This window comes from Pelecanus crispus, chromosome 7 (assembly GCF_030463565.1).
Source record: "Pelecanus crispus isolate bPelCri1 chromosome 7, bPelCri1.pri, whole genome shotgun sequence".
Lineage (NCBI taxonomy): Eukaryota > Metazoa > Chordata > Aves > Pelecaniformes > Pelecanidae > Pelecanus > Pelecanus crispus.
The window spans coordinates 23,979,134-23,997,902 of record NC_134649.1 but is presented as its reverse complement, the minus strand read 5'-3'; the positions used below and the strand labels follow the sequence as shown (position 1 = coordinate 23,997,902).

Below are 18,769 nucleotides of genomic sequence, written 5' to 3'. Positions count from 1 at the left end.
GGATGTGTTGCAAAGAGAGTTACGGGTTTGGATACTGCACTTGGGGAAGGGGAAAGTCATCAGACACCGCAGGACGGCCCGACCTGCAAAACAGCAAAGGGGTCGTTAGCCTGTGGCCTGGGGGATGGAGGGAAGGAAGGATGGAGAGAGGGACAGAGGGAAGGACCCAAATCCCAGTTTGAAACACACACACAGACGGTCCCGGGCGCAGAGACCCCCGCACACACTTGAGGACACTTTTGGAGAAAACATGGCACCTGTGATGATTTAGGTGAGCCGAGCCCCACCGCAAGGTCCCCTGGGGCATTGCAGGGGGGTGCAGCAGGGCCAGGCCCCCCTGTCCCCTCCTTACCTTTCCACAGGGCCAGGGTCAGTAGGGGTCAGTAGGGTCTGTTGGCATCTTTCGGCCGCTTTAGCTGGACTTTTAGCCTCTTCATGCCAATCTGGAAGCCGTTCATGGCCTGAATGGCTGCCTGAGCGCTCGTTGGATTGTCAAAACTGACGAAACCTGGGGGCGAGGGATGAGGTGACAGAGGAGTTTGTCACCGTAAACATCACAGGTTGCTGCTTTACTTCAACCAAAGCGTGGAAATCCTGCAGGATGCTCCTGTGGGCACCCTCAGGTGGAGCCCCAGGTTGGGGGGCTCGGAGAGCAGGATGGTGGGGTGATGGCACAGCCCTGGATTGCAGGGCACTGTGTGATGGGCAGATGGCATCTTTGGGGACACCAAGGTCTGCAGGTCTGTGGGGACACTGGGATAAGAGGGTCCACAGGGACACTAGAATCGTCTCTGGGAACACTAAGGTGATGGGATTTGTGGGGACACCAAGGTCTGCAGGTCTGCGGACATACCAGGATGACAGGGTCTGTGGGGCCACCAAGGTGACAGGGACACTGTGGTGACAGGTCTGCAGGCCAGAGCATGCTGGTGGCAGCGGTAGCACTCAGCTACATGAGCAGAGCAGATGTGACAGTGGCAAGCAGTGACCAGCCCTCCCTGGCAGGCACACAGGCAGGTGCACTGGGCTGAGGACATAGGCAGGCAGCGTAAGAAGGGACAGCAGCAGGGTATGCCCTTCTGTCCTGGCACAGTGCGGGACAAAAAACTGCCCTTTGGTCCTGGGATGGACAGCCACCATGCAGCTTCAGTCACCCATCAGTGCTGCCTGAGCTGGACTCCTGACCTGGGATGTCGGGGAGAGCTGGACCCCTGAGCTGGGGACATCAGGGAAAGCCGGAACCCTGAGCTGGGGACACTGGGGAGAGCCAGACCCCTACCCCTGAGCTGGGGACCAGGGAGAGCCAAACCCCTGAGATGGGACATCAGGGAGAGCTGGACCCCTGAGCTGGGACATCAGGGAGAGCCGCACACCGGGACTTACCAAAGCATTTACTCTGGTTGGTGGCACGGTCGACAAAGACTTTAGCAGAGATGACATTGCCGAAAGGCAAGAACATCTGCGTGAGCTCCGCGTCCCCGAACTCCTGGGGCAGGTGATAAATAAACAGGTTACAGCCTTCGGGACCTGGGTGACACACAAAGGACAGCTGCACGTCAGCCGCGAGGAAGGGGTCACCCCAGGGGGGAGCAAGCAGCCGCCAGCCCCACGGCGGGGTGCCGCCCACAACCCCTCACCTTCTCGCTGCTGCTGCGGGATGATGGGTGCTTGCTGGGGAAAGGCTTGGCTGATGGGTGCGTAGGCGGTAGGATACGCTGCTGGAGGAGAGAAACGTGGAGCTGAGACCCCGGCACCCACCCCACTCCCTCCACAGCCCTGGGAAGGGCTGGGGACAGGGATGTTCCCCACTGCCACCCTCAATGGAGGCGCCTCTCCTGCCCTGGGGCTGCTGGCTCTGCCCTTCCCACCCCTGCCAGCATGGCCCCGGTCTCCTAGCACGCCCGGGATGCAGGAATGGCTCTCCCAGGAGGGATGCTGGTGGCAGCAGTAATAGGCTCAAGGTTGAGGAAAGACAGCGCTTTTGGTTGAAAAAAACCCAACAATTGGGGGTCCAAAACTTGATTTTCTGTTGAAAATCTGAAAATTGCTGTTAGTGCTCCTAATTAAATGACTGCTGGGCTCGATGTACTTCTACAGGATGCTTTGACTCCCTTCTCTCTGCGTCCCATCTCCCTGGCCATTGGATTTGGTCACATGATGAACATCCAAGGATTTCTGGTGTCTTGGTGCCTCCACAGCCGTCTCTACCAGTGGGCTGGCATGTTGGCAGGATGCAGCATGGAGCAGGCTCTCCATCACTGCCCAAACCTCACCCCCTCTCCTGGGTACCGCCGCCAGCTCTCCCCCATGAAGTTCTCTCAGCCCAGTGGGCATTAAAACTCACTTTCCTCCATCCAAAATTTGCACGGGGGGCCGTGCTGGGAGTGCATCCATGTTGCTGGGGACGAGGGGACGGCGCTCTGCATCTGTGTCACCCCCATCGCTGCCCCGGAGCTCCTGCCAGGGTAGGGCACCCCATGCTCACCACATTAATCCATGCCCAAGCACGCTGCCCCAGTCCTGTGGTTCAACCCCAAGGTGACGTTCACCCCCCAAAAATAAGGGTGAGGAGCAAAGAGGGGAGAGAGGGAAGAAGTGTAAAGCAAAGTTTGAGACCTGCATAGTGCTGCATGCCTGCGTAGGCTTGCTGGAGGGGATCTGCCACCGTGGGGCTTTGAGCTGGGAAGAGAAAAGAGGGAGAAAGAAGAGAGAATAAGCAAGAGAAACCTGGGGATGAGCAGCTCCCACAGGAGAGGGCTCTTGCCCGAGCACCGCTGCAGAGGAGCAGAGCTGCTCCCTGCCATTTCGTAGGAGCAGAGAGCATCACCCCGCTCACAAAGGTGGCAATGCCACAGGAGGAGGGATTTCAGTGGGGATCGGTGCACGGCTGGTTTATCCGGCATCTTCCAGGGGTGGGGAGCACCCCGGGAGCCTGCCGCATGAGCTGAGCACGCATACTCAGCCCCGGGAGAACATGGCAGAGCCCCCCTGGCAGGCTGCAAGGACCTACCTGGGTAGGGGTGGATGCCGTTGGTGTAGATGGTCTCTGAGGCAGGCTGCCCGTTGGTCTGCGGCGGCAGTGGGCTGAAGCCGTTCACCCCAATCGGCGCCGCAATGCTGGGCACGGGCGCTGTGCTGATGCCAGGGGGGGTGCTCGTACCTGCGGGAGGGAGGTATCAGCACTGGCAGCCCCCCTGAGAATGTCAAGCTGGATGGAGGGCAAATGGAGGAGGGTCGTACCTGAAGAAGGGGTGAGGGGGGCAGCCACCAGCCCGCTGACATTGAAGGCAGCCATTTGCTGCATCTGGGCAGCGGCAATGGCGGCCATGGGGTTCAGGCAGGTCCCTTGCGCAGCCGCCATCAGGGCTGCTTGCTGCTGCATGATCTTAAGGAAAGAAAGTGGGGGGGGAAAGGGGAAAGCAAGCAAGAGGCAGAGAGAAGGGGGGAACAGGGGACGATAAATTAGCATCCCCCCTTTGCACCCGCGCACAGGGGCTCAGAGGGATAAATGCCACCCGCTGCCAGACCTGGGGACAGGAGGAGGTCTAGGTGATACATATGGGACCACTGTGCCCTACAGCCATGCCACCCTCATCCGTGGAGGTGAAGCCCTCTGTTGTGCCCCTAAATGGGGATACACCCACCCTGGGCATCCACACCCACTGGCACTGGTACAATCCCACAGAGGCTTTCACAGGCAAAACCAGGCCCCGCCCCAACCTCAGGGGTCCCCAAAACCCCCCAGGTCCCAGCTGACAGCAGCTCCTACCGCTTGCGTATAGGCCCCATAGGCACCAAACTGAATGGTCATAGGGTTGAAGATGCCCAGCTGCCCCGCCATCTGATGCATCCGCCGCAGGGTTCTCTCCTTATCCGTGTCTGCAAACTTCACTACCAGGCTGGACGAGGCACCCTGAGACAGGGGAAAGATGGGGCTGATGGCAGGACCCTAGCAATGCCCCTGAAATGTCTCCCTGCTCCAGGGAGGGGCCTGCTAGCTTGCAGCGGCTGCAGCATCCTCAGCCCTGGGGATGCTGCCCAGCTTGGCAGCAGCAAACAACGATCGATGCGAAGTTTAATTATAGCTGGCTTTTCTCCCCGGCGGTGGCTCCCTGACCTCTGCTTCCTTTTTCCCCCTCCTTGTTCACAATTTTGAACTTTGGCGTTAATTAAACAGCCCTTTTCTCCAGAGCAGAGGGAATTAGCCTCATGCACCCACACCCCGGGGCTCAGTGCTCAGGCAGGGATGAACCTCAGGGTGATCCGGCCAACAGACTGCCTGTCCATGGGATTTTGATCCAATTAGATAGAGGATCAAATTAGCCAGTGATTGGATTACGCAGGCAGCATGGGGCTGAACAGGGCAGGGTAAGAGCCTGGCACTTACCGGCATGGTTTGGCTGCCATGCAGGCTGTTGATGGCTGCCTGCGCCTCTGCGTGGCTGCCGTATTTCACAAAGGCACAACCTAAGGGCAGAGAGGGGACAAGGGAGAGGTCAGATTCGGCCACTGCGGGAGCCAGTGCTGCCTAGCCGGTAGCTGCCACCCTCTGTGGGTCCCGGCAGCCTGCAGGGTGCTCACCCGGCTCCCCAAAGCCCACCTTTGCTGGTTCCATCGGGCCCTCGGAGGATGGTGCACTCCTCGATCTGGCCGAAGGGTTCGAAGAGGCGCCGGACATCGTCCTCACTCTGCTGCTTCCCCAGCATGCCCACAAAGAGCTTCCTGTCTTCTAAAAACAAAACCAAGACTATCAGAGAGCAGGATGCCACTCACCATCCCATCCCCTCATCCCTGGTTTGCAAACAGTGTCTGGAGGGGAAAGAGCGGGTGATGTTGGAGCTTGGGGAGGCAGCAATGCTGAACCAGCAGCAGACACAGGGTTTGTCACCTCCACCCTACAAAATGCTTGGGTTGGGAAAACCTCCCCTGCAAGGAAATCACCTAGGGATGAAGCTGGGAAGAGCCAGCTCCCACTTCAGAGACCGGAGGTGGGGCTTTTCCAGGGAGAGCGGAGCTGGCTCCCCCGGCACCAATGCAGGATGCAGCTGGGAAACAAAGAGAGCCCGCAAAGCAGTGGCGATTGCCTTCATACAATTGACTCGCAGAATAACTCGCAGCCTCTGGCCATGCCCATGGGACATAAATAACCCAAACACGACAGAAGGGAGAGTAAATAATGAGAATTTCATGATTATTACCAGCATCTGTCTTGCGCAGTCGCATGCTCCCGCTGCGTGCTAATGGCATTTGACAAAGAAAATAAGGTGCCCTGTCAAGAGTGTTGTCAGGGAAATAAATAAATAATGGCAGGAGACGATTAATGCTCTGTCCATTAAGGTACCAGGAAAAATAGTTAAGGCAATAGGGCTCATGTGTTGTCTAGTTAAACATAAACCATCTCCTGGCCAAGGTGGCCGGGGGAGCGGGCTTGGCGGCTGAGCATCGCATCCTGGGCAAGGGGGCTGGAGCTGGATGCCTAAGCTCGCCCATTGATTTTTAATCCTTCACCTATTACGCTCGGTAAGTGGGTAATTTATTTGCCAGGTCCCTCCGGGACGTGCTGGGACCAGCTTGCAGCATATTTAATAACGTGTTTTGAATAGGGGATATCTACTCTGGCCATCCTGCCAAGGGCAGGCAGCCCCACGCAAGCATCCCGCGTGTCCAAGCATGCCTACACACCCAGAGCTTGCTCGTGGCACTGGGAACAGCAGGGAGTTTTGATCCGATTCCTGCGATTTTGCCCAAATTATTGACTCAGACTGGAAATGCCGTGGTCCCACGAGCCAGAAACCCTCACAGAGAATTTGGAGGGGAGCAGCGATTTCTGTTTGAGAGGGGCTCGGGCCATATGTGGCCGACTCCTGCACCCTGACTCTGCCAGGGTCCCCGCAGGCAGCTCTGGGCAGGTAATTATGTTGTTTGATAGACGAAGGGGCTGCTGGGGAGCAGCTGGCTGATGCTCTGCACAGTATGATGTCAGGATGTTCATGGTATGACATCAGGATGTTCATGGCATGACATCAGGACGTTCCCACAGCCGGCTGGGCAGGGAGAGCTGAGATCACGTTTGCTCTGCGCTTGGGTCTGGATGCCACCAGCAAAGACAGCTCCTTTCGTGGTTTCTCTGCAAACCTCTGCACGGCAGCCCCCGCGATGCCGCTGTGTCCCCCATCACTCCCCCCCAGGTGGCCCTGCGCACCCCTGCCCACGCAGGGCAGCCGGGGAAGGGGGGACCTACCTCCTCGGCCCTCGCTGTCAGCTGGCTTCACCTGGATGGGGCGGTTCATCTGCAACACACAAGCGGGAGCAGGCAGTCAGTGGCCATGCCGTGCCCCCCCCGAACCCTTTCTGTGGGGAATAGCAGGATTGGGCCCCAGCCTGGCGCAGTGGGCTGGGGCGGGACCTACAAGAACAGAGCTGGGGTTTGTGGCCACGCCAAACCGGGGGCGGAGGGCAATGCTATGGCCCCAGTGACGGGTACCCGGTGCCGCAGGCACCCGCCGGGCCGCCGGTGCCAGCCTTGGCCACCTGCCTGCTTTCCTCGACTGCAAAGGACTGCAGAGGCGGCAGCAGTGCCCGGCTGGCCCTGGCCCCTCCGGCAGCACGGCCACCACTCTCCTTTTCCTGATTCTCACCCAAATTTGGCCTCCTCCCATGCGTCGCCACCGTGTGTACCCACAAGCGTGACACACGTGCGGCAGGACACGCTGTGCCAGCACACACGTCCCTGGCCTGCTGCCCCACAGAGCCATTTCTCCTCCTCTCTCCCCCTCCTTTTTCCCCTCTTTTAGCCGAAAAATGCTACAATTACAGCTGTTTCCATGGCAACAAGCATGCTTCCCCCGCGATGCTGCGGAGCCTGAGCCATGTGCTCGATGGGGTCGTCACGGCAACGGCAGGATGTCACGCATGACGGGGCGGATGTGCACGCACACATACACGGCTTGAGCATGCACAGGGACAGCTGCACACATGCATGCTGCTCTCGCACCTACGCGTGTGTGTACCCTCACCCCGGGGTTCCCCTCGTGCACCCCTGGAGCAGGTCCCCAAATTTAGGGGCTTGGTGGGGGCAGCACCAGCCCGCCCCACCACCAGGGTGAGGAAGAGGATGGTTAAGGAAGAAGAGGAGGGAGGTTTCCACAGCAACCGCCTTGTCTCCAGGGAAACGCAGGGAGAAATGTCACTGTAGAGCTGGGAATGCTCCAAGGAGAGGACTGGGTCCCCAGGAGCCATGGGGTGGCACCAAGGGACACAGGGCCACCCAGCTGCCCTCTCATCACCCATCATGTCACCAGTCCCCCAAACATCTACCTGCACGGGGGCAGGATCCAGCTCACCTCAAACCCCAGAGGCTGTGACAGCATGGAGACCTGTGGGACCAACATCCCCCTTGTCCGCCATATCCCTGCCATGTCCAGGAGGAGGGAAACCCATTTTTGGGGGGGCTGTCCCCCCTCCACTGACCCACCAGTCCCATTTACCAGCGTGATGGCCTTTGATGGAATAAATTTCCCATGCCCACTGCTGTATGCTTAATGTAATAAACCCAGTGAGTATGATTTAGAATAACATTTACGGAGCCGCAGAGTGTCATTTTGATGTGTCTCCTGTCTCCGCTCGCCGGTTATTAAACTGTATTGATTCTCCGGGAGCGGCTGATGTTTATAAATGTCAGGCCTCGGGGACCGGCTAACCTACCCCAGGGCTGCCACACCGTGCCAGGGAAAAACTGCCCCAGTCTGTAGACACCCCTGAAAGGGGGTTTTGGCACCCCTGGCATTGCCCCATGCCCAACCCGGGGTGCTCGGTGCCCCTCTGTAGCAGCTCCTGTGGCACAGGTGGATGGCATGGGCACTCAGACCTCCCTCTGTGCCTGGTTGTCCAGTGCCCACCTGTCCGTCTGTCTCCACAGCAGCTCTGCACCGTGGCCCTGTACCCACACAGTCACTCAGCCACCCACTGCTGCCCAACAGCCCTCCATCCATCCCCCGACACCCAAACAACCACCCAGCCATCTCCCGCTCCTCCCGACACCCATCTGTCCATCCCCCAACACCCATCCATCCATTCACCCATCCCTGACACCCACACAATCATCCATCCACCCACCTCCCCACAAGATTCACCCACCAATTCACCCCCAACACCCATCCTCATAACACTGATCTATCCCCATAGCACCCATTGATATCCGCAACACCCATCCATCCCCATAATACCCGTCCACCCCCCCCAACACCCATCCATCCCCACAGCACCCTTACACTGGCCCATCCATCCCCCACCTCCCTACCACCCACCTTTCCACCCCCATAGCACCCACACATCCACCCACTCATCCATCCCCCAGCTCCCACCCATCTCCCACCCATCCTCACACACCCCAAGGACATGCTGATGCACCCAGGGTCACAGGAGATCCTGTCTGGGGTGTCCCAGCACCCACCAGTCCCATCACCCATGGGTGCCCCACAGAGTCCCAGTTACAGCACCCCATGGCCAAACCACTGGGGTGCTACAGCCCAAGGGGGTCATTACCAGTTGCTAAACCACAGCCTGACCCCTTGGGCACTGTCCTCCACCCAAATTCGGAGTCCCCCAACAGCCTGGACACCAGGGAGAGGCAGCCCACAGTGAATCCTTGCAGCAGGACCTGTCCCATGGGACAGGGTCACCTCTGGCCCTCGGTCCTTCCTTGGTGTCACCCTCCTCCTCTTGCCCAACAGCCGGAAGATCTGGCAGGCCACCATGCATCCGAATGAGCCGACACAGAGGCGCGGGGTGATGCTGGAGCAGCGGGCACCCACGGGAACCTGGTGCCCGCATCACCCTGGGGGTCCCCAGGCATCCAACACCCAGTGCAGGGAGACAGGCGCTCGGGTACAGGCAGCCACCCATCATGGGAACACCCTGCCAGAGCCCTGGGGGTGAACTCACAGTGAGGGGATACAGCCGGCCTGGGGACAGTCACACCACCATACAGGCGCAAGACCATCCCAGCACACCCCCACGCACAACCACGCATCCCCTACAGCCGCACTCTCGCTCCCGCACACCCCTGTGCACAACCACAGACCCACACACAGCATCCTCTGTGCACACCCACCCGCAGCTGTATGCTTGCCTTAGCACCCCCCCTGCACAACTGTACACCTACGCAGCCACACACTTGCACCCACACAGCCCCATGCACAACCATACATCTGGCCTAGCATGACTGCACACCCACATGCAACTGCACACCCACCCCAGCCCCAGTCCCGTGTACACCTGCACACAACACCCCTACACCTTGAGCACAGCGTCCTCATGAGCACCCACTCACCCACAGCCGCACACCCACACAATACCCACAACACCTTCACCGCAGCTGTGGGCCCCACACAACCACAGGCACACACCCCAGGGTGCACAGCTGGCATCACCAGCAGGAACACAACACCCCTTGCCTCAGTTTCCCCACTGCGGCAGCGGGACCCACAGCAGGATCCCCAGCAGCCCTCTGTGAATACAAGGGCATCCAGTGCTGGACACCACCCCTGGAGGACCACGGCACCCACCACCATCCATGCACCCCTGAGCCCTGTGCACACCCGGCCAGCTCCCCCACCAGGCACCCACAATGTGGGAGCCCATGCAACACCCGTACGCACACACGCATTCTCTGCTCCCTGCTCACACCCAGTGCGCGCACGCACACACGTGCACACACCCCACCACTGCCACCCCCCAGGCCCACGTACACCCACACCCCACCACCACGCGCACAACCGCTGGGTGCAAAGACACCCCTAGCACCTTACTAGCCGCTTATACACGCGCACACACAGAGCCACTGACACACTTGCACACCCACCATCCCTGGGCGCAACCCACTCCCCACCAACACCCACTTGCACACACCCCAGGGGCAAAACCGTACCGCCGCCAATGCATACACACCCCTGCACCATCTGTGGGTGCAACACGCCCCCAAGCACGTCCCCTTGCACACCTGCAACCACACACACAGAGCACCAACACACACACACAAACCCAGGGTGGAAAAACACACCCTCCAGCCAACACACAAACACACAAACCCATCCCTGGGTGCAGATACACTGCCCTCACCAGCACACCCCATCCCTGCCTGCAAATACACCCTGCTCGCCAACAGCCCCCCGCCCCCAACACACACCATTCCTGGGTGCAGATACACCCTCCTCATCAACACCCCCCTGCCAACACCCTCCCCATCCCTGGATGCAGATATACACTCCTCATCAACACCCACACTCACACATCCCATCCGTGGGTGCAGATGCACCCTCCCCACCGACACAGACATTCACACACGCCATCCCTGGGTGCAGATACACCCGTCTCACCAACCCAGGCACGCACACACCCCATCTCCGCGTGCAAATACACCCTCCTCACCAACATCCCCCTGCCAACACCCCATCCCCATCCCCGGGAGCAGATACACCCCCCTCACCATCACACCCCCCCATCCCTGCGTGCAAATATTCCCCCCGGGTGCAGACAGCCCTCCCCCCGGGTGCAAGCACCCCCCACGCAGAAGCACCCCCGCCGCGTGGGTGCGGATGCCCCAGCGCACGCAGAGGCTCCCGGGCCGGGCCGGGCCGGGCCGGGCCGAGCCGGCGGCAGACAAAGGCGGGGCCCTACCTCGATGCAGAGGATCTTGGACCCGGCGGGCACCCACAGCACGGGCGGCCGCGGCCCGGGCGCCGGCACCTGCGGCAGCTGCATGGCCCGGCCCGGCCCGGCCCGGCTCGGCGCGGCGCGGCTCGGCTCGGGCCGGCCCGACCCGGCTCCACCCGAGGCGGCTCGGCTCGGTCCGGCCCGATTCGATTCGGCTCGGCTCGGCTCGGCTCGCGCAGCGGCGCGCGGGAGGCGGGGCGGGGGGAGGGGCGGCCGCAGCCCCGCCGAGCCGGGCCGGGCCGGGCCGGGCCGAGCCGAGGGGAGGGGAGGGGCCGCGGTGGGGCCGCGCCCCCGCGCCGCGCCGGGGGCGGAGCCTGGCCGGGGTGGAGGGACCCGGGGGCGCGGAGCGCGGGGGTGCGGGCACAGGCGCGGGGGGTGCGCACGGCTACAGGGGCTGTGCACGAGCGCGGAGGGGCGTGCACAGCTACCGGGGTGCCTGCACAAGCACGCACGGGTGTGCACAGGCACACGCGAGCGTGCACAAGCAGAGAGGGGTGTGCGCAGCTGTAGGAGGATGTGCACAAGCGCAGACGGGTGTCCACAGGTACACATGGGTGTGAGTGTGAGCACACAGGGGTGTGCACAGCTACAGGGGGCGTGCACAGGCACACAGGGGTGTAAGCGCAAGCACAGAGGGGTGTGCACAAGGAGGTGCAAGCACAAGCACAGAGGGGTGTGCACAGGGGCAGAGGGGTGAGCACATAGAGGTGTGAGCACAAGCAGGGGGGTGCGCACACACAGACGCCTGCCCAGATGTGGCTGTGCGCCCTGGCAGATGCACACCCACGCACCGCTGCGTGCACACACAAACAGAGGGGTGCGCACAGACATATGCCCGTGCAGGGGCGCGTGCCCGTACGCCCGTGTGTGAGCGTGTGCTCACACGTGCGCACCCATGCTTGCCCCATGCTGGGGCGTGGGGTGAGAGGTGAGCAGCTACAGCAGCCGTACACCTCACACATGCTCGTGTGTGTGATGGGAAGGGGACACAGGCAAGCCCGTGCCTTGCAGGCAGGACCTGACCCCACACCTCCTTGAGGCTGCTGAAGTGGGCTGTTAACTCTTAAACCTACTGATGCACAGCACCACCAGCGAGAGCGCAGTTCAGGAAGTCACGTCCCCGCAAACCTCGTCCCCCTCCATCAGCTCTGTGCACCTGAGGCGGGGATTGATATTCACAGGCCCCAGCGCTTTCCCCAGCCAACCAGCGGCCCTATTGATTTTTATTTAGGCGAATAATTAAATATTTATTTTCACTTTGTTAAGCTCAGGAGGTCGGAGCCCACAGAAAGCACAACAGCACGCAGGCGGCAGGAAAATCAATGCCTTGGTTTGTGGCCGCTGGAGCAGCTCCTGCACCCGCGCCCCAGGTAGGTGTCACTGTTACCCCCCATCAGCTCATCCCGACCCCCTGGTGTCACTTACCCCTGGCAGCGTCTTTTGCTCGTGCAGGGCGCTCTGCGCCTTCAGTGCCGAGTCACGGGCGCAGTAGGTGAGGAAGGCACAGCCTGCAGAGATGGGGAGATGGGGTCAGTGTCTGGCCTGGCACCGCTGCAAAGCCCCAGGCTCGCGGACAGCCAGCAGTGTGGCTAATACGGTTCTGGGGCGTCTCAGCACCCTGGTACCCTGGCACTCAGCACTCTGGCACCCCAGCACCCTGGTATCCTGTAATCCAGCACCACAGCACCCTGGCACCCTGACATCCAGCACCCTGGCACCCAGCACCCTGGCATCCTGGCACCCAGCACCCCAGCACCCTGGCACTCTGATGTATAGCACCCAGCATCCTGGCACCCTGGCACCCAGGTGGGCACTGCCACCAGCAGGGCCAGAGCTCAGCCCCGAAACAGGGTGGGATGCATCTTGATACAAAAGAGATGGAGCAGTGGGATGAAGGAAGGAGCAAGGCAAGAGCAGGCAGCGAGTCTGGCAGCACACGGGCAGCTGTGCTCTGGCCCCAGGCTCTGGGGAAAGCCACAGCCAAAGCCCTGTGGAAAGCAGATCTCCAGGCATCGAGGCCACGCATCCCGGCTTGCCGCCACTGTTCTCCCAGCCCCGAGCATCCTCCTTGGTATGACTCGCATGGCAAAGGCACTCCAGCTCCTCCGACATCTCGGCGCTTCGGGAATCGGGAATATGCCTGGGGTAAGGTTTTCCCACGCTGACTCACGCTGACGAGCTGCTCGCTTGCCTGGAGCTGGGGGCGACAAGCGAGCCCCAGGGAGAAGGTCTGGTCCTCTCCCCTCCATCTCTCCCGTTCCCGCAGGAGCATCCCAGGTCCCCGTGCTGCCGCCACACTGCTCCCTCCCCGAGGGCTCCCCCCCGATTTGCTGAGGTCACATCCAAAAGTGTCTGAAAGTGATATTAAAACAGCAGCAAAACAGTTTCCCTTCAACAAAGTAAATATTTAATGAATAAAATTGACATTGATGCATTTTTAATATTGGCACAATTAAATCCGCCAGCTGATTAAGTATTAATAACTCTTAATAAGTACAATCAGCGTGCCTGGGAGGAGAGGGAGTGAGGGAGTGGGGCAGGGGGACTCCGAGGGATGGGGTCCCTCGCCCGCCTTGTTGGTGACAAGATGTTGGGGACATCTGCCCTTGTGGGGAGCAAGGAGAGATCCCCCCCAGTTAAATACCAGCCCCACTGCAGGTGGAAAGGGGAGGTCAGCGCAGCGGCTTGCACCAGTCCCGGTGCCATTTCCGGTGTTTACCATCGGTAATCAAGTTGTTTCCTCCTCTCTGCTCTTTTTTCCCCCTTTTTGTTTTCCCTGCAGGTGAACATGTGGATGGTGCCTGGGCATTCAGGAGAAGTTCAGAGGGCTGGAGTGGGAGCGATCCCACTCCAGAGACTCGCTAGGAGGAAGGATGCCGTTCAAATTAGAGGAGCATCCACAATTAAATCACGCGTCTGGGCCGCAGAGGTTGAAGCCCGCGCTGGAGGAAGCACCGAGGGGCCTGGCAAGGTGCGAATCCCATTGTTTGGGGCATGCAAGCAGCTTCAGAGGTGCCTTGAGACATTTTGAAGGCTGTGGTGCTGAGAATGAAGGAGTCCAGACGGCTGCCCCACGGCTGAAGGGCACTGATGTGGTGGTATCCGCAAGCGCCAAGTTTCGGCTTCCCAGAAGGTCCCAGTGAAGCGGGCACTGCCTGTGGCACAGGGGCTTAGCTGCAGCGTGTGGAGGAGCACAAGATCCTGTCTGGGTGATACCTGGGGTACCCTGACCTTGTTCCGGCACCACGGACCCCCAGCTCACGGGTGGGGGGTTCTGTAAAGACTTTAGCGATGCACGTGTGAGCCTCTCGGTGCACTGCTGCTCAGGGTGCCGGGTGCTCTGCAGCCCGTGTCGGGATGCCGGCCAGGCTGGCAGCGACCCCAGTCCTGCTGGGTCACAGAGGCCTGGGGCATGGTGCAGGCAGAAGGCTGGGCAGATGGGTGCCCCCCTCTGTGGTGGGTGCCTGTATCCCAGGTGGGTGCCTCCATCCCAGGGGTGCTCCAACTCCAGAGGTGCCCAAACCTCATGTGGGTGCCCCGATGCCAGACAGGTGCCCCCAATCCAGGAGAGTGCCCTATACACCATCGGGGTGCTCCCAGCCCTGGGGTGCTCTGACCCCAGGGGTGCTCCAACTCCAGAGGTGCCCAAACCTCACGTGGGTGCCCTGATGCCAGACAGGTGCCCCCAATCCAGGAGGGTGCCCTAAACACCATTGGGGTGCTCCCAGCCCTGGGGTGCTCTGACCCCAGGGGTGCCCCTGAGCCAGACGGCAGCTACCCTAACCCCAGGTGGGTGCCCCCACCTCAGGCACGTGTCCCCAGCCAAGGGGTGTGCCCACCTTAGGTGCCTCTGCCTCAGGGGTACCCCAAACTTAGTGGAGCCGCATACCAGGATACCCCATACCAGGGTGTCCCCACCTCAGGGGTGCCCCATATTGGAGTGACCAACCATACCAGGGTGACCCATACCAGCATGCCTCCACCTCAGGGGTACCTTCACATCCCTGGGGTGCCCCATACTGGGGGCAGGTGACACATACTGGGTGGGGTACCTCCACCTCATGGGTGCCCCTACCTCAGGGGTGCACCATACTGGGGTATCTCCACCTCAGGGGTACCCCACACCAGGGTGGCCCACCTCAGGTGTACCTCCACCTCAGGGTGCTCCACCTCAAGCGCGTCCCCAACTCACGGGTACTCCACCTCAGGGGTATCTCAACTCAGGGGTGCTCCATACTCGGGTGCCTCACCTCAGAGCTGCCACACCTCAGGGTGTCCCACCACAGGGGCACCTCACCTCAGGGGTGCCCCATACTTGGCTACCTCACCTCAGGGTGTCCCGCCACAGGGGCACCTCACCTCAGGGGTGCCCCATACTTGGCTACCTCACCTCAGGGTGTCCCACCTCAGGGGTACCCCTACCTCAGGGTGTCCCACCTCAGGGGTACCCCCACCTCGGGGCATGCCACCTCAGGATGCCCTGCCTGGTCGCACCCCGCCGGCGGGCGCAGAGCCCCCCCGTACCTTTGTGCATGCCGGTGAAGCGATCCTTGAGGACGGTGAGCTCGTAGATGCGGCCGAACTCCTCGAAGAGCGGCTTGAGGTCGCTCTCCTCCAGGTTACGCGGGATCTGCCCCACGAAGAGCTTGATGGCGTCGTGATCCTTCATGGCGATGGCGCCGGGCGGGCGGCTCAGCCCGTTCACCCGGCCGCTGTTCGCGGTGCTGAACGCCGCCCCCGCCTCCGCCGCCGCCGCCGCCACGCCGCTGCCCGCCGCGGCCATGGCCCGCTCCGCCGCCGCCGCCGCCGCTGCGGGAGGCGCCCGCCGCCCCGCCCCGCCCCGCCCCGCCCCGCTCGGCGCCGCTCGGCACCGCTCGGCTCGGCCCGGGCCTCTCTGCTCACAACACCCCCCCCTCCCCACCCGCGCGCGCGGCCGCCAGCGGGCTGGTGACGTCAGCCTGCTGGCCCCGGCGAGACGCAAGGTATTAGCATAATGAGGGAGCGGCGGCCAATCAGGAGCGGCGGCTGGCAGCGGCGCGGGGTACCCCGGCTCCGCCCACTACTGCCCCCTGCCGGGCTGACCCCGGACCCCTTCATCCCCATCCCCCTCCAGCCTCCACGCCCCCCGTCACTCCTCGTCACCCCCCCGTCATCCCCATCACCCCGAGGCAGGGCTGGCCAAGGGGCTGAGCAGCCGCCTGCCTGCACCCCTGCGGCCCTCAGTAGGTTCCAGAGTTAACAGCCGGCTCTTCCCCACCGGCCACCACCTCAGAACGGGATTTAAGTACACAGGAAAGGCTCAAAAGGGACAATTCTGGCACTTTGTTGCATTTTTCACCTCGACGGACCCCTTGCCGCCCCAGTTGCCCCCTCGGGGCTGTCCCGGATGGGGGGGGGGGGAAGCACCTCCCTCCTGCACCCCCCACCCCCCCAAACCATCTGTAATTAGACCAAATGGCTTTAATACCTGGCACGGTTGTTAGTTAATTACTCCCAGAGCAGTAGCTGGGCTGGGTGTGCCCGGCTTCACTGGTGCACTGCCATGCGTGTGCAGGTGTGTGCAAGCATGTGTGAGATGGGTGTGTGTGTGCAAGAGCGCGTGAGCTTGTGCACATATGTTGCAAGAGTGTGCATTCATGTGCCTGCATGTGTGCAAGCTTGTGCAAGTCTATGCAGGCATGTGCATGTGTTTGGGCAAGTGTGTGCAAGCGTGCACACGTGCATCCATGTTCAACTGCGTGCAAGCATGTATGTGCAAGTGTGTGTGTGTGCATTTGTGTGCAAGCACATGCATGTGCGTGCTGCAAGTGTGTGCGTATAGTTGCAAGTGCGCACACGTGTAGAAGTACATGCAAGCGTGTGTGCAAGCACATGCAGGTGCATGCCTGTGTTGCAAGCCTGCACAATGGCATACAAGCACATGTGTGCATGCATGAATTTGCACATGTGTGCAAGTGTGTGCATGTGCGCAAGCATGTGCGTGGTGCACGTGTTTGCAAGCACCCATATGCATGTGTGTGCAAGCACGTGCATGAGTACATGTGTTTGCAAGCGCCCATGTGCATGCATGTGCATGCATGTGCATGGGTGCCTGTGTTTGCAAGTGCCCATATACATGTGTGTGCAAGCATGTGCACAGGCACATGTGTTTGCAAGCGCCTATATGCATGCAAGCATGTGCACACACCTGCAACTATGTGCATGTGAGCACGTGCAAACATATGCAAGTGTGTTCCAATAAAACCCAATGGATGGGGACAGTGCTCATGGTGGGCACCCCTGGGTGGGTTTCAGAGGCACGGAGCATAATCCTGCTGAAATCCGGGGGCTTGGCGGCTGTTCTTCACCGCCGCCTGTGTTTATTTTTAAACCCGTTGGTCCCGAGTGATTCACACGCTGCCTGTTCTCCTCTGCTCCCCGGCAAGTTTTACGCGACCAAAATAGATGTTCTGGAAGGAACGGGCCGCACGGCAAGGCCGCGGCAGGGGAAAGCGGGGTGCTCCCTCCCTGCCGACAGGGATCTCGGCCTCTGCAGGGGTGAAACACATTGCCAAGCCACCCCAAGATGGCATTTTTGGGGAGATGCTGGTGCAGACTCCCCCGGGAAGCAGGACCATGGGGTGATATTTAACCTGGATCACGAATACCAGGCTTTAGTGGAAGGTGCTGGGCTGGGGGTTCCCCCTGTGCCAGCCCCACTGGCACTGGAGCATCCCAGGCCCTGCAGGCTCACACACCCAGCCATGGGTGAAACGGAGTCCACCAAGTCAGGGGGACAGGCAGGGTAAGGGCAGGGAGCTGGGATGTGATGGTGAAGAGGCCCTCAGCAGGCACAGAGCAGTGCCCAGGGAGCAAAGCAGCCTCTCCAGGGCCCCAGTCCCACCAGCAGTGGGTATCCCTGCAGTTACAAAAGCACCTAGCAAAGGCACCAATTTGCACTGTGTTGGGAGGAAGAAAAAAAAAAAAAGATAAAAACCACCTTTTGAAAATAAGAGGCGATAATAACCCCCTTCCTCTGTGCCTGCCATCCCCTCGGAGCCCAAAGCGCTGCATCCGATTAGCAAGCTATGGTATCTCAGCTGTCCTTCCCCTAGCATGGCTGCAGGAAGAGCCAGGCAGAAATGGCCACGCAGAGATGGAGCAGACATCCAGGTCTAAAGCACTGGAGGCCACCAACCTGGACCAGAAGGTAAAGCTTCTGCTCCACAAATACCTGAGGCATTTGTGCTGTAGAGCGATGCTTCCCAAAGCCAACCCCAAAAGATATCATGGGGACACTGGCTGGCAGCAGCAAGGACTCAGGTCAGAGCACAAGGAGATGTTCTCACAGGGACAAGAAGCTTCTGATCAGCGTTCGCTCATGCCAGGTCTGGTAGTGAGGAAGGAGCACTAATTACACCAGCCTTTCGGAGCTCTTTCGGACTGGACAGCACATCAAATCCCAGCAAAAGGAAGCAGCTATTATTATTTAGGTCTTTTGGGTTACTCAATTTAAGAGAAATAAACATGCTGGGACTGACAGGCGGACACATCAGCAATCCTGGCTCCTTCTGCTCAGCCTTAAACACAAGGCCAGGACAGTATTTACAACCAAAACAACAGAGAAAAGGGGCACAAGTTTCCCATGAAGACGGAGGAAGCAGAGGTGCACCTTCCCCCAGGAAACAGGGCACAGGAAGGCAGCCCTTCCCCTCCCACTCTAAGTAGGGGGGAAAAATACCCCTCTTTACCCAAATCTGGCTAAATTTCCCTGCTCCTGGGTGGTTTCGCTTCACAATCTTACCCCCCCTTAAGTTGTATCAGTTCAGAGGAACAGTGTTTGGGTATCCCTTCGCAGGAAGGTAAAAATGCAAGAGTTAACAATTTCTGAATATTTTTAATTCAAAGTTAATTCAATATTTTTAAATTAAAGTTCAATAGTAAAAGGTTTCCAGCCATAACAGCAGATCTCACTCATTTAAGACTAAGACACATGTACAACAGCCCCATCAGCCAGGATTTCTCCCTGAGAGATTCCCTGCTTCGAGCTGAAGATGGTTTCCAGCATGGCAAACCC

At 60.2% G+C, this 18,769-nt stretch overlaps 1 protein-coding gene across 21 annotated transcripts; it reads right to left on the bottom strand.

The window, feature by feature from the left end:
• Positions 1 to 380: 380 nt before the first annotated feature.
• On the bottom strand, positions 381 to 15,496 carry CELF6 (CUGBP Elav-like family member 6). Of its 21 annotated transcripts, none has more exons than XM_075713825.1 (13): positions 15,238 to 15,424; positions 12,139 to 12,221; positions 6,215 to 6,290; positions 5,558 to 5,560; positions 4,601 to 4,726; positions 4,388 to 4,467; positions 3,770 to 3,913; positions 3,241 to 3,385; positions 3,011 to 3,160; positions 2,616 to 2,679; positions 1,638 to 1,723; positions 1,444 to 1,527; positions 381 to 508 (listed from the first exon to the last, which is right to left on the bottom strand). In XM_075713825.1, the coding sequence occupies exons 1-13, from the start codon at positions 15,380 to 15,382 to the stop codon at positions 381 to 383; spliced, it is 1,314 nt and encodes a 437-aa protein (XP_075569940.1). In that variant the 5' UTR covers positions 15,383 to 15,424. The 21 variants fall into 21 exon arrangements, with proteins under 21 accessions (XP_075569940.1, XP_075569933.1, XP_075569932.1 ...); XM_075713818.1 differs by lacking the exon at positions 5,558 to 5,560 and adding an exon at positions 6,203 to 6,204 and having other exon boundaries at positions 1,384 to 1,527; positions 1,638 to 1,718; positions 2,617 to 2,679; positions 6,238 to 6,290; positions 15,238 to 15,382; XM_075713817.1 differs by lacking the exon at positions 5,558 to 5,560 and having other exon boundaries at positions 1,384 to 1,527; positions 1,638 to 1,718; positions 2,617 to 2,679; ... (1 more) ...; positions 6,242 to 6,290; positions 15,238 to 15,496.
• Positions 15,497 to 18,769: the final 3,273 nt, after the last annotated feature.

Excerpts from the sequence above, each read along its gene's own strand:
- CELF6 (XM_075713817.1), bottom strand. The coding sequence starts at position 15,496 with ATGGCCGCGGCGGGCAGCGGCGTGGCGGCGGCGGCGGCGGAGGCGGGG. Across the intron at positions 4,468-4,600 it reads GCCCGATGGAACCAGCAAAG|GTTGTGCCTTTGTGAAATAC; the intron begins GTGGGCTTTGGG and ends CTCTGCCCTTAG. Across the intron at positions 3,161-3,240 it reads CCCCCTCACCCCTTCTTCAG|GTACGAGCACCCCCCCTGGC; the intron begins GTACGACCCTCC and ends TCCCTCCCGCAG.